The sequence below is a fragment of the Tachypleus tridentatus genome, chromosome 12, assembly GCF_004210375.1.
Source record: "Tachypleus tridentatus isolate NWPU-2018 chromosome 12, ASM421037v1, whole genome shotgun sequence".
In the NCBI taxonomy this organism is placed as follows: Eukaryota; Metazoa; Arthropoda; class Merostomata; order Xiphosura; family Limulidae; genus Tachypleus; species Tachypleus tridentatus.
This window is the reverse complement of record NC_134836.1, coordinates 17,239,279-17,255,542: the sequence shown is the minus strand read 5'-3', so window position 1 is coordinate 17,255,542 and position 16,264 is coordinate 17,239,279. Positions and strand designations below refer to the sequence as shown.

The following is a 16,264-nucleotide window of genomic DNA, read 5'->3' as shown; positions in this document are numbered from 1 at the left end:
TGTTTTTGAGAAACTAGTTGCTTTTGACGTTAACAGTAATTTTGATGATATATTTTCAGTTAGACGTAATAGCTGTTGATCTTGATGGTGGATCTGTTACTATCCCAGAATGCATTTCAGTGCCAATGTTACCAGAACCACTAAATTCTCAGTTGGAAACACAACTATGTATGGTAGGTTTTCAATATAGCTGAATTAGTTGCATAAAACTTCCTTTTTGATTTTAATGGTGTTTTTAATAACATGCATAATGTTAAGCTCTTCCAAGCAGAACCTTTAATGGTTGTGATCCCACTGAGTTGAAAACAAGAATTACTAATGCATGTAACACATTTCACTAATATTTAATTTTTAGTAATGCATTTTTCTCTAGTGGAATCTAGATTTGTTGAGCTTATTGTCTTATTTACTATTTTAATTTCTTTTAAATTTTAAAAATATGTGGAATTTTTGTTAACTGTGATATTGATAGTTATTTCATTACTTACGATAAAAGGCCTTATAAGCAGTTGTTAATGTATGTATTGTATCTTTTACAAACATAATTGGCTACAGAACATTATATAATAAATCATACATGAAAAGTGACACTGACAAAATGAAATGATAAGATATATATTAATATTGTATTATAAGTATTAGATGTTAAGAAACTTTTCATGTAATTATTAATTATCCTACAGCCTGTATGTTTTGAGTTTTTTGCATTATTTAGTGAACTGCATATAGATATTTTATTATTATATTACAGGTATTACGGCCAGAACTATTATCAGCTGATGATGCCTTTCCTCCACAACAGCAGAAAACCTCTTTACCAAACATTCTGGTGATTCAGATATTCTTCTTTTTCTTTTAAAAATTACTCACTAATGTATCATTGACTTATATAATTATAAAGTGAAATACCAAGTTTTGATATCTGTTTGATATTTAATTAAATCATTTTATATACCAGTTGTAAGAGAATTGTAATATGTTGTCTTGCTCATTCACTCATTTTTCCCAAGTCAGTTAATCATTTTTCATAAATGGAGACTGTTTGTTTTTCAGGTAAACAAAAAAAAATCTAAATATAAATCTGCAAAGATTATTTCTTCATGTACAAGACTGGTAGTTCTTGTACATAGTTTTATAAAACCAGCTGATGACTCCAAGTTTTAAAATGCACAACAGTTTATTATATAAGGTTAAAAACAATATGAAACGAAAAAGCTCTACACGTTTCAGTTGAATATGTTCCATCATGAGACAAGTGAAATATGGGATATTTTATCTATATATTCAAATAAATCACATTCCATCAAGATCAAACCTCTAGTTTTTAATTTATGAACAACCTTTTTATGTTCTACTTTTTTACATGATATAATTTAAATTGCAACTACAAGAACTTTTATATATTCCACATCTATTCTTCACTTCAGTCTTATCTTTCACACCTTTAATATTAATTTTAATTGATGAATAAAGGTTGTTTGACAACTCATATTTTTCACAAACATTACTTATTTTTGTTGACAATGATTCAGAATATGGCAAACGTTTTCTTTCCTTTTTCACCTTATTGTCTTTAATTTGATACATTAGAAATTTGTAATTTATTAATATCTTTATAGATCCTGTCTGATATATATTTTAAGTAATTCAATTCTGATATTAGATCTTCATTAAATAGAGACATTAACAGTCCCATAAAAAAGATGAAATTGATGACATTGTTGTGAATACAAGTAACACCATCTTGTATGTAGCAGCACAGCAGCTGAGAATGGCTACCTGTATGTTGAAGTAGACAGAAATCCATTTTTCCTTTCTTACAGAAACATCCAAAAAATTCAGACAACCCTCTTCTTTGACTTCTGAAGTGAATTATACTGTGGGGCTAATAGAGTTACAATGTTTCTAGAAATCAGTTAACATGGCATTGTCATGCTGCTACACAAGCAATGTCATTCACATATCCACACCTCAGATTTTTTCACTTATTCTGGTGTCTAAGTTTCAACATCAGACATGAAAATTCTTCCTAATAGGAGGTGATAAAGGTCTCCACATGGAGAGACCTATATTCTGCTTGTAAATTTCATTACCAACCTTAAAATAACTACTAGTTAAACACATATTTATTAGATTTATATCATACTTTTAGATGTGAAAAAAAATTATTGGCTAGTAACCCATTTTTGAAACAACATAACACTTTTCTTCTATTGGTACATTTGTGAACAGTGTTACTACAACAAAGAAACTCATCAGTCATTTTATTCTATATTATTTTAATCTTATTAATAAATTCAGATGAATTCTTAACTATGAGAGCATGAGGTTTGAAAATGAATATGTTTATTATCCTTTGTTATCAACAATTGAATGGAATGGTATTTACAGTTTTATTAACCTTTAGAAGGGCATAAAATTAGGTAAAATAAATTTGGATGTTGTAAAATTTTTTCATTCATTGTTAAGGTACTACAGATTTTTACAACTGGTTTTACTTTATTTAAACTTCATTCATTGGGTCTTTCCTTATTTCATTATATGAATTATCATTTAAAAGGTTTCCAATTTTATTCTTTTTATTTATTTTGTCAAATATAACAATTTGTCTTCCTTTATCTGTTTTAGAAATTACAGTGTTTTTATTAATTCTAATTAGTCAAAGTTAGTTCATTTCATAATTATACAGGTTATTTTTAAATTTTTTTGTATTAGAAGTGATTTTGCTATCATTGTCTGAATAGTATCCTTTATAATATTATCATCAGCTTTGAGTTGTTTCAAACTGATGTTGACTGGTATAATTATATCTTCTCTTGTTGGCATCCTGTTATCTATAAAAAATATTCAAACCAGCTCAAAAACTTTAGTTTGCTCGATTGTAATATATTCTGTGGACAGGTTTATAAAATGAAACAAACTGTGAAAGGTTTATTTCACTATATAGGCTATTATAGAGGAAAATCCATTAATTATAGTAGTACAGTATCATCTGGTCTGTTGATTATAACATTGTTGTGGTATGTATGTGCATTTCATTCATCAACAAGTGTTCTGTGTTATGACTGCTCATAATGTCTTATTTTATAAAAATCATGTTTGACAATTGCTGTAAATAATATGTTTATTGGATTTTTAACCCATAAGCCTTCTGTAAGGATACATTTCTGTTGGGGTTCAGTCAGACTCAGTGAGATCTACAATGTACACTTTCAGGTGAATTTTGTAGTATTATTGTAATATCATCATATATTTGTGGATAATGACTTGAATTTGGGAGTACAGTAAAACTCTGTCATTTTTTGATATACTGTTTATATATAGAATGGTTTGTACTACTTATTTGCATACTGAGGAACAATGTAATTTTATAATTTCTTGATTCGTAACATATTTCCTCTAGAATACATATACTTTTATGCTGTTCACATTGCATGCTAAGTCTATAAAATTTGCAGTGCAATTGGTTTTTAAAATTTCTATCCAGAGTTTACAATAATGGTAATTTTATGGTGGTGTTTGGTTGGACCTCAGGTGTTCCACAATGTAACTTTTCAAAGGTGTGTTGATGAGAGGTGATTAAGTTATTCAGTTTATTTTTCAAAGTTATTTTAATTATATTATATTATTTATTATCATTTCCCACTTCCATGAACTAGATACTTCGAGTGTGTCCTATAAATTCTGTACATTCATAGCTAATGTTAAATGTATATAGTATAGTTTAGCCTCAGTTTTTGCAGTTTCACTCCTTTTGCCCTTCACAATACTTTTAGAATTTTAAGCTATATTTATTTAATAATAACTTTAACCTTGTTATTTGTTCAAATTTCAACTTTATATTGTTAGTTTCAACGTAATATATTTGTTGCATTTTGTTAAAAACTGTAATTGGTTGTTTTTTATGTAGGCAATGACACGTGTTAACTCTATCAGCCCTATAATATAATTCACTTTAGAATTTGAGAAAGAATGTGGTTGGAAATTTTTGGATGTTTCTGTAGAAAGAGAGGATGGCTTTCTGTGTACTTTGGTATACATGAAGTCTTTCTTAATCTGCTACATGCAAGATTGTGTCATCCACTAATAGTGTCTCTTCATGCATTGAAGATCTGATTTTAGAATTAAATTATTTAAAATGTATAGCAGTTGATAGATGTCATGAACCTGTAATAAATTATAAATTTCAAAATGTACCAAATTAATAAGGGAAATAAGGAAAGAATATTTTTGCCATATGTTCCATCATTGTCAACAAAATTGGAAAATACGAGTTATCAACTAACCTTTACTCATCAATTATAATTAATATCATTAATGATGTTAAAGATGAAACTAAAGTAAAGGATAGATATGATAATGGTTTAAGTTATATCGAAAACAAGTAGAAATTTAAGTTTCAAATTAAAGAACATAAAAATGCTGTTCATAAATTAAAATTCAGTGATATGGTCTTTGTGGAATGTATTACAGGAACTCTTCATGTAACATTAACTGGGACTGTGTACAAATACGTAATGAAATAAATTCAAAAATTAATTAAATATAAGAAAATCATTATAAATCACTAAAAGCAAAATAATTTTGAATAAACAATAAGGTTTTGGTGCCATGGATGTAAATTATGGAAATTAGTTTTGTAAACATGCAATATGCAAATTGTATGTGGACATTTTTTTTTCTAATAGAATACTAAGTCATTGAAAAACAAATAGTTTATATTCATTAGAAAATAACTTTCTTTAATAAGATGGTTGTTAACAAATTACTTCATGCATCATAAACTGCAAAATCAACTATAAGTCATATTAAACCTATTGTAACCTGTTAGCATTTTTCAGATGTCAAGTGCAAACATGTATATGAAACTTCAAAAAATTTAACCAAAATACTAAATCTAAGTACTGAAATTACTTTTAATTAATATATTGTTATTTTGCAACACTTGTTTAGTGTATTTGTAAGTGATGTGTATGTTTGTACAGTTTTTATGCTTGTACTAAAGTATAGGTGTGTATTTGCTAAGAAACTGTCATTCTTAATAATATAATTATCCATATTTTTATTTTTTCTCACTCTGTTGTGGTTTTTATTACCTGTTAAATCAAAAAGGGATTGGTATGTTCATTACTAATGAAGCACAGCCTTGAGAATAGCTATAAGCAATGTTTAAGTAAGATTGTTTAGAGCAGGTTATATGAAGAGTAAGTAAATTGGTTTGAGCAGTAATTTATGGTTTATGTAAAAGTTAATGGAGAAAACACCTTTAGGGATGAACAAAAGAGTCTAATAAAAACGGAGTTCAGTAGGCTTGTGGTCACAGAGCATCTGAGGACATGTTAATGTGAAATGTATGAAGTAGAAAAATAATTTAAATATTGATTTTATCTTATATCTTTCATAAATACAACTAAGAAAACTGTTAAATTTTATTTTTATAAAATTGTTTTTTTATATGCATTATAGGATAAAGAGATCAGAGCAATTTTTCTTGTAATGTTTGCTCAACTTTTACAAGGCTACCGTTCTTGTCTCACAATTACCAGAATACACCCCAAACCAATTATCACTTTTCACAAGGTAAGAAATAGTCATGAAAGTAATGCTAGAAAAAAAAATACTTTAATTGCAAGATTTCAGTGAAAACTTGTAACATAGTAATATTCAGTGTTAATTTATGGTTGTTCTGCTTCAAATATTCAGACTCAGCTGTTGCAAAAAGTTGTTTGAAAATTGTAACACTTACTAAATGTAATATCAAGGTTGGTTTAGCGATATAATTTTTTTTCTAGGCAGCTTTTTTAGGGCAAAGAAACTTTCTGGACTGTGACTTTGTAAGAAAAGTGTTGGATTGCATGTTTTTCAATAGTTTTGTTTCTGAGCGAGGCCCTCCATATCGTGTCTGTGATATTTTTGATGAGGTGAGTTTAATTCTTATACATGCTTTTGTATAACAGTGATACAAGTTTTTGTAAAACCAAATTGTAGATTGATAAGTTACAACATTCTGGTACTTGTTATGATCGTGTTTACCTCAGCTGTTCTTATGAAGATTGAAATAAGTGTACTGTCACTATTTTACAAATATAATTTGCAGTTCAAATTTATAGGATAAGGATAAAGTGATGTGGCAAGTAAAACAAGTTTGGAAAATTAAACTGCAATTTTACAATTGAATAATTTTAAAAGTTTATTTGGTTACATTTTTTAATTTATTTAGTTATTCACTTAAGCTGCTTAGCTCATAAGCAACTGTTTTTATCCTGTCTGGGACTGTCCTTTCTAACCATTTTTACATATTTAATTGAGGCATGAATGTATGTTTCTTGCCAACAGTTTATTAGCTTTTAAATATTCTAGATAATTACTTGGAGCTCATTGGCATTTCTCACAAATTTTGCTAATATAGGTTATGGTTTTGAAACTGTGAATTTCATTAGTTCTTTTAATTTCAAAAATTAGGCTGGTTTGAAATAGAAATGGATTTACATTGTTAATTATTAAAGGTTTCTCTTTTACTAAACATTTATAACATAATTAAAATTGAAGTATTTTAGTATTTTCTTTTGGGCTTAAAAATGTCAAAACTTGAATCCTATCATAACATTTTTTTTCACTAGTAATTGTAAAATAATTTTAAAAAATACAATTTTTTTTATACAAATTGTTGGTGAAAAGGGTAAATCAACATTTATTCATGTCTAATCTTATGCAGAAGAAATGAATATAAGTCTTTTTTTGTTTACCATCCTATTTAATTTGTTTTTATTAAACTTAGACTTGCTTTATATGGATATTTGTAATTTTCTGTTGGTTGAACATTGCTGCAAATACATGAACTCATTATAAGTTTAATCTAATTTTGTGTTTTGGTAATTAATCTGTTTGGATCTAAGTAGCAAATTTTGATGATGTTACTTGCTATGGAAATAACAGGTTATGGTTCTGTTTTTTTAATAAATTTCATCAAACATTATTTATTTAAAATATGTTGTAATAGTTTTGTATTATAATTTCATTTAAGATTTTGTATTCTTAATTTGGTGCTTGAATTTAGAACTAACTGAAATTTCTTCATTGCCCAGACCTCATGAGTTATTATTGGAATTATAACCAAAAATATTGTTAGCAGTGATTATACCAAATTACTGTCCAATAACATGAAGTATTTTTAGTCAATTTATAATAGTTTTACTATGTATACTGGGTAGCCCGAAAAAGTACTCATATTTAGAATACTCATGACTGTAGTAAATTGAACCTACAAGCCAGCAAAACACATTTATTAATATTTCATACAATAAGTTAACTGTACATACACTGTTGCATCAGTTGAGATGCTCTAGCTTGGCTCCACCAGTATTCAAACAGTCATAACATCTATGATGATGTGGCTGGCATGCTGCTGTGTAATTTTCAATTCTGGTTCAGTGGAAAGCATTTGTGATCTGTTGCCTTAATTTGTCAATGGTTTTGGGTTTATTTTTAGATATATTCCACTAGTATCTGAAATAAAACTTGTAGAATTGATATAGATAATGTAAGTAAATATTTATCATACTTTCTATCAGAAGCATTTAATAACACTTATGTAGTATTTTCAGGTTAAACTGGTCCACTTTACAATAGACAGATTAGCAGGAAAAATTATGAAGTAGTGTTGAATTTACTTAAACTAACTGAATTTGAGCAAATTAATAAACAGACTAGACATTATTTGTAACACAAAATGAAAATCTTTATTTTCTGGATGCTGAAGGATATCCTCTCATTGGATTAATGAATTGCTTAACCAAAACAACTGATACAAAATGTATGAAAAATTCTACATTATTGTGAGAAGGTAGAAAGTGCATGATATACATGCTGCACTAGGATATAAGGTTATTATGGAGAAATTAAAAAATAATGGTTAGCATAGTGTTTTGCAAGGGATTTACTCACTATTCTATATGTATAAATAAACATCAAGTCATTGTTCTTTTTTGTGGATGTCTTAGTTTTTTTTGTAAATGTAATGAATGCTGCTGCTCAGATATTTAAAATGTGATAATTTTTGTGACTCTTCTAGACATGCTAATACAGGGTTGAGTACTTTATATTTAAACAATTTGAATATCAAGTCGCATTACAATAACAGCTGATAAAATTTCATAGTGTAATAAGACATATATCAGAAATATATTTTGGAATTGTTTGGTGTTTTATAGGTAGTCTTATTGTACTGAAACTTGTTGCTTTTGGGAAGGGTATGTAACAGTGTTTATCAACACTAAAGGTTTATTCAATCAGAACATAAAGATGTATTTAGATAGAAGATTTAGAATGTTCAAGACAGAAGTATCTTTTTACTTGACATTGGGGAAGAAGAGAATGTAGATCAATTTGAGATGCCATGAACATCCAGAGAGAAAATTATGACTTGTGTGACTGGATCCATAGTAAGCAAAGTGTATCATTTTGTAACTAGTGAGATATATAAACACACATCAGTGATAAAAGCTGTCCATGTATCTTAAAGAAAAGTATGCTACATATCTGAGAAGGGTTTCTGTCTCGAAATGAGGCCAATAGGGTATGGGTTTACCAAGAGAAGGTTCCTGTTAGACATGTTATATCATCACATTCATCTAGAAGTTGGAAAATGAAATGGATATTCATGCTAGTCAGGTTGTCAGATGCAGTAACAATGAATTTCTGTTGGATTGGACCATTGAAACAAGTGATGAAAAGCTGTCATTCTCGTGGATTGTGGAAGATCTGTATTAAGGGAAAAATGGTGTAATTTGGGACATGACAGCCATATGATTGAGCAATAAAAACTATGTTGCAGCGCTACACAATCAGATGTGACAATATTGGCTGTAATAATTTAGTGAGGTTCCAAAATCATTTTAATATACTCAACCCTTTATAATTGCTGTATCACAGGTATTATACTAGTGTTAATGATTAAAATAAGTAAAACTAGATATTTTGATAATTTGTACTAGAATTTTATAATGACTATTTGAGCTTTTGATGAAACTTGTACTTTTAGCTTATGACTTTAGCAATACTGTGGGGAGTACTATACCAAGCAGTGTGCCTAACAGAGATATATTAAACATATTAATTCGAAGATAGAAAAATACCATAAAAACATCTTATCATTGCGTATTGTTTGAAACAACTTAGAAGATAAGGCAAAACACAAAAAAATTTACATATAAAAATAATATCAGGTCCTAAACTATGTTTGGAACAGTGAAATTTACTTTAGTAAGAGTGGTGTTTGGAGAAATGGAACACACATACAGTGGTAGGAATATATTATCTATCAGATTTGGCCTATGTTTGCAAGCCTTACATATGACAAAAAATTAATGGGAGTAGCTCAAGTCTGCAGTGCTCCCAGTATTAAAAGACTGTTTCCATATGATATTAGTTTTGGAATGGAAGCTGAAAGTAATGAAACAAAATTAGTAAAATAAAAAAAAAAACATTCATTACAGGTGAATCACTAGAAATGACTAAATTTTTTTTTTAAATTAGCCTTTCATCTTCTATAATGATTATATAAAAGTAATAATTGTTTAACTAAATACCTAAAGTTTTGTTCTTGTGTTCATATAGATGCATGACCATTCTGTATACTGGAATGTTAATTTCATGATAATAGGTTTTACTTATTGCTTTTGGTAGTCTGTTTTTAACAATTTGTTTTATTTAATCCTTTATGCATGGATATGGGTCAAAGTGCATGTGGCATGATATTTTTTTTGCAGAGTGCCTTTGAACATGGTAATGTGTATTTGATGTCAGAGTTATCAGTTGTCCATTTTATTCTAAATTGCTGATTTAGTAATAGTTTCATGATAGAGGGGATTAAATACCAGATATGTCATAGAAGGATACTGAAAAAAAACTGTAGATATGCATTTCGGTAATTGCTGTAATTTGCTCTACAAAGGTATTTTTATTCTTCACATGAACTTGCCAGAGTCTGAGTCAGGTTGATGACATAATTTTACAGACAAATCTTGAGTACAAATATTTTCCTGACATATTTTGTGTACATTTTGCTCATAGCTTGCTACATTTCAGTTATGTACACATAGTAAATTTGTCAAAGTATCCTTCTCTTGTATTGGACATTCTTATACTTATTCAGTTATGATGACTGTATAGATGACATAACTTATTTCCATACCTTTTGTATTTATGTTTGTTTCTTGTTGTATTAGTACAGTGAGGTATATTGGGACAAATTTAGACTTTAGTACTTCTTTCATACAATATTTAATTCTCAAGGAAGTAGAGCTATAAAAACTAGTTTGATATGTTTATCAGTATTGTGGAAATGGAATATGTTAATTAATAGTTCTTTTCATTAATAGTTGTTTGCAGGTATACAGGATCTGTTAAAGTTAGAATCCAAAGATCCAGACTTAGTGCTAAAACATATCCAGAACCATGCTCAGCAACTTTTACAGAATGTAAGTTGTGACTTTCAACATTTTAGAATTATGTGATGTATGGGTGTGATGGCAGGTTTATTTTATGAATGTTCCTTTACAAAATTTAGGAAAATGAAATATTTAGGTGCTTAGTGTAATTAAATCCTTAAAACATGCTATAGCTATGAATGATAGCCTCAAAATGAACTGAAATCATTCAATTTAAAATAATATTTAAATGAAAAATAGTTTGAGTGGTTATATCCATTTATAAAAATAAATTAAACTCTAAAGTACAGCTGTAATAATTTAGATTTATACTTATTGTTACCATCATTGTCAAAATGACCTGCTTAATAAATTCTATCTTCTGTTAATAATTTTGAACAAAATGCTCTCAGATGTCTTTTTCATGTATGAGTGTTCTGTTTTAGGCTTAACAGTTTGACAGAAAAAAACTAACTCGTTTGTTCCTAAGATGACCTTGTTATGTGAGCTACTAGCCTATTTAATAGTGATGTGTTTCCTTTTTTGCCGTTGTCTTAGTTACTTCAAAGTACTCTGCTTGCTCATGATTTGAAATTATTGCTTCAAAGGACAACAAACCCTTTGTAGTAGAGCATTTATTTAGCAACTAATCATTTGTAGTTTCATTCGATTATTTCAGACAGTTTGTAACTATATGTAGTATGTCCTGTCCATTGTATACTGAACATGTTACTCTTTCATGTGGCACCTTATTATTCTGATTTCTCTGATTCTTAACTATCAGATAACTATTTCTATTTCCAAATGGTTATTTGTTCATGTAGCACCTGATTATGTATTGTTTGAATTGATTATCTCAAATGATAGATGGATATTTGTAGTATGACTTGTTCTTTATACACAAAATACTAAATCATTTAATTAATTACCTTGTTATTTCATATTTTAAATAAGTATTTTAAAGAACCTAACTATTTGTAATACATACTTATTTATACAATGAGTTTTATCATTTTACATTTTAAATGATTAAATCAAATCACACAACTATTTGTAGTACAGCATGTTTATTTTTACACTGAGCTTTATTCTAACTACTTAATGATTGTAAAGTTGATTGCATGAGCTGTCAATAGTGTTTAATAAATAACAAAATTTATAAAATAAAATAGTTTTTCTTTCATTGATGTTTTGTGGCATTAATTTTTTGCCCATTTTTGACTGATGATTCAATATACTGTTACAGAGATTAAACTTTGTCCAGAGATGTATGGTAGTTTTATTAAATATCTTGGGCATTCAATTAGCTTTAGGAAATTATTAGCCTGATCAGTTTATTACTAGCCTACTGTTATTAGAATGCAGAGTTGATCCCTTGTAGATCTATCTAATAAATTAAAAACTGTTAAAGTGATATGTTTCTCTGTGTGTGTGTTATTTTTATTGTTGCTAAGTCTACAGGTGATTTTTATTTAACATAACAGAATATGCATAATTTTTTCTAAAGCTAAGAACAAAAGTAAAATAATTGTTAGAAAATTAGTTTTGGGTTGTGCATGATTAACGTATGTACAGTGAATTACTGTAATACCTAAAGGCTTTAGTAGTACTTGTGCAAAATACTGGTTAATGAAAATAAATATTTTTTATTTTTCATGTTAAATAAGCAGATGCAACTTTACTGGTGTCTAGAAATTTAATTATTTGCATAATTTAAATGTTATAAAAAAGACTTGTAGTATACGTTTTCTTAGACATTTTATTACAGTTTAATCTTTAGCTATTAGATAGCAGAGCATAATGCAGTGCTCCTATTCTGATTGTGTATGAGCTTCACTGGCATTAGTAAAATGTATTGTCTTACATTAGAATTTTATAGCATTGTAGTTTGGTATAAAATTTCACAACATAAATAGAACATTAAAATCTGTGAAAATATTTTAGACCTTTTTTTTAATGTAAAGAAAATTGTAAATAATTTGTATTTAATGAAGATAACTGCTTCATTCAAAATACTAAAATTTAAAAGTGTACTTAATTTACAACTTGAAACAAGGTGGTGTAAAATGTGTATTTCAACATGTTTAGGCTTATGGAAAATTCTCTAAAAAAATTCAAAACTAGTTCTTCAAAATTACTGTTAATCAGATATTTAATTTTTAGATACATTTTGATTTGTAAATGAATGTAGTATAAGAAAATTCAGAAAAATAGTAAAAAAGTATATAACTTACCTATCAATGAACTTTCAAAGTGTAATGGTTATTTACATAACATTACATTACATTTCATTGCTGAAGGATTCCTTCAGCTTATGTATTGTGTATAATTGTTCAAAGATATTTGGAAAGGTACTGCTTGGTACCACTAAATACCAATATTATTTAGTATACAAGGAAAGACATAAATATGTGTAAAATGAGATGTTTACTCAGAATGGAGAATATCATTACATCATGATATTACAATCAGCAATTTTATCAAATCATTAAAAAATATTCAAAAAACACCAATATTAATTATTTATTTCAACCATGTAATAACACAAGCCTGTGAATTTGAGCTTCATTAAAGTTGTTTTAGTTTTAATAACAGATTTTCTGTAATTTCATTTCAAAAATATTAATTTTTTGTATCATCTAAGGACTTTTTACAAATCAGTAATAAAAAAAACTTACCTAAATTATCACTTTGTTTACCATAACAAACATTTTTTATTATTACATTTGTTAAAAATACAAACAGAAGAAAATGAAAGAACACTGATTTCAAGCAAATATGCATCTTCATTCATCCTGATATTTTTTTGTGAAATATGTCTTTTAATCTCAAACTACATCTTGTGATCTTCCTTTTATGTATATCTTCTGTAGCATCTTGTTAAAATGACCAGCAGTAATCAGCCGTCACGCTAATGTTCCACCTTCCATTATACCTTCTCTGCATTTCCCTGATAGCTTGATTAAGCATCTTCTCTTGTTCTTCACTAAGGGCACTGACGTTTCCAGGGAAATAGTCAACATAGGAGTGTAAAAAAATTAACTTTCAAGCTCATGTTACAACCTAACTCTTTGAATTTATTGAGCATGTTATTGACAGTATGTTTATAATTTAGGTTCATGTTGTTTCCTAAAAATTTGTCAGTAACATCTTTAAAGGCAATCCATAGTTTTTCAACTTTCTTCATTCTCCTTTCAAACTATTCATCAGAAGTCAGTTTCATAACCTGAAGCCCATCAAAAATCCCTTCTTTAAGTTTTGTTTCTGAAAGATCTGGGAATTTCCCACATAGATACTTAAAATAGTCACAATTTTGTTTAAGATCTTTACAAACTGCTTCATTAAGCCCAGTTTTATGTGAAGTGGAGGTAATGGGACTTTCTTTATGTCAACCAAACTTTCACATTCAGTGTTTTTCAATCCTGGTATCAGGCTGACTCTTTATTGCTTTTTTATCCAGGCCAATTTCAAGCTTTGCTGTTTCATTCACACAAAAACATTGAAACTTTCTATAACCAGTTTGTTGACCCAACAGTATACAAATGAATTTTAAGTCTCCACAAAATAGCCAACCATGTTCTTTGTATTTGACTTTATTAAGAAGTTGGAGATTTTCGTATATTTGTTTCAAGTGAACTGAATAAGAAATAGGAACAGAAAATATGTTAGGATTGTGAAGAAGAACACCTTTTACACTGTTTTGGAGGATCAGTGAACAATTGCCAGTCATTTGTTTCATAGACTGCAGCTCCTAGCCTTGGTATTAATTCAGCAGTATTGTTGCAATAAACCAGTACACATTCTTGTTAAAAGTATGGCATAAACTCCTTCTCATGATTTCTGTACCAGTAAAGTTATGTTTCTGGAGAAAGTACGTTTTTAGCCCAAAGTCTGAACTCCCATATCTCTGAAAAATCCTTTGGAAGCCCCATATCTCTCACCAGTTTTCCTTGTGTGAAAAGTTTTGGTTCACCAGATATTTCAGGTTGAAAAAATTCCCTATCATAATTTCTGTTGATATCAGGTTGAAACTGTATCATGAGCAAAAGGTCTTATAGCAGATTGAAGGTTTGGAAAAGAAATTTTTGAGTGTTGAAGCTGTGCACTTTAAATAAGCAAAAATAGCAGTTATCTCCATATTTTGTAAGACCATTGGAATATCAAAAGTCAAAAAACACTTTTTCTTACCTGTAGTCCATTTCTCAACTCTTTGGCACAAATGGCACAATCTTTTTGTATAGCCTATAATTTGTCTTGGTCCCCACATTTTATTTCAAAATGCACATATGTTTTTTTGATTAATTCCTTAATGTTTTCCTTTTATTGCTTTACAACAGGTTTACCACAAATATAACCAAATATGTCTGTCATTTACACAAGTTCTTGTTGCCATAGTAATCAATGAATGGTATTAAAAAGAGAAAAAAAAACAACTGTCAAAATGCACACACAAATAAATACTATCCAGAAATGGCACATGCCACAGCCTTTCAATCATCACTAAAAAATTGAATATCTCTGCAACATGGTCTGTAGAAATAAATGCTAGTGCAGAAAACGTGCAAACCTTTAAAGTGAAGTCTGCATCTGTGCCTTTGCTTGAGGCCATTTTCACAAATTTTGTGATAAATATGCTGACAAAAATGAAAAAAACACACAGTTAACTGCACATGGATATTCAATGTTAATTGCATTTATCATTGCATATTCAAAAATCTGTTAGTATGGACACAGGATTTAAGGTCTGGTGTATGTATGTTCATTTTTACTTGACAACAATGCATAAATTAAAGTGATGGTAAGGATTCCTTCACCTTATGTATTGTGTATAATTGTTCAAAGATATTTGGAATGGTCTTAAATGTTCTATCAAATAAAAATGATAATAACTTGTTAGCAACTGTAGGTTTCTTCTGGTATAGAAAACCATTATCTGATAGTTTGTTACACCAGAGTCAAACATTAAAAACTGTTCTCCATTTATAGTTTTACTATAGTTTTCTGGAAAAACAATATCTCTTTGATAATTTGGAGTAACTAACCCTAGATTTTGTTTCTTACGTAAAGACTGAATAGTTCTTTTTATATCCTTTGTGGCAACATAGCTGCTGCAGCTTAGCTGAGTCCAAAGGATGCTGTGAGACAATATAATGAGGTGTATCACATGGATTCTTTGAAATCATTTCATATGCTGTGCATTACATTTCTAGCTTCAATACCAGTGGCATCATCAGAATGGTTGTGCTTATGATACTCTTGACAAATGTTATCAGTTGTTATCGAAAGACCTTAGCATTTTTTTTCAGATTGTTTACATTTCTGATAAATGTTTTCCTGCACTTGTTTGTTTTTAACAGATAAATATCCATTTAATTCTAACTTAGACCTGCCTTTCTAATCCTCAACAAAATTTAACAATTTGAGGGAATCAGTTTGCAGTAAGTTTATAATACATTTCTTAATATAACACAAACACAGTGCACCATGTACATCCACTTCACAGGACTGTTCATATCCAGTGATTAATGGTCAGTCAATGGCACTTTCTAACACACTTCTCGGAATGTTTCAGGTTTTCCATCACTCTTTATCGGTGATGGCAGAGACCAACATTTCAAAACAATTTTTATTTTTCTTGATAGTAAAACTATGCCCTGGTTATATTTTTGTTTTACATTTGAGCAATGTAACAAAGTGTCACAAGTGTCATACTATGACCAATACATCAGAGAACACAACTAATGGATTACTTCATCACTTTGAGGTTGAGATAATTGGCATTATGGGGTGTTATTACTTAACCTGCATTTGTAACTTTTTCTCATGTGTCTGCTCTT

The 16,264-nt window shown here is 28.7% G+C and overlaps 1 protein-coding gene across 2 annotated transcripts in view; it reads left to right on the top strand.

Moving 5' to 3' along the window:
- Positions 1 to 16,264, top strand: part of LOC143235006 (myotubularin-related protein 13-like) — a 123,225-nt gene that overhangs the window by 42,429 nt on the left and 64,532 nt on the right. For both annotated transcript variants that reach the window (XM_076472711.1, XM_076472710.1), the window contains exons 8-12: positions 60 to 173; positions 752 to 829; positions 5,467 to 5,580; positions 5,793 to 5,921; positions 10,380 to 10,478. In XM_076472711.1, coding sequence (XP_076328826.1) covers positions 60 to 173; positions 752 to 829; positions 5,467 to 5,580; positions 5,793 to 5,921; positions 10,380 to 10,478 — 534 coding nt within the window. The remainder of the gene's footprint in view (positions 1 to 59; positions 174 to 751; positions 830 to 5,466; positions 5,581 to 5,792; positions 5,922 to 10,379; positions 10,479 to 16,264) is intronic.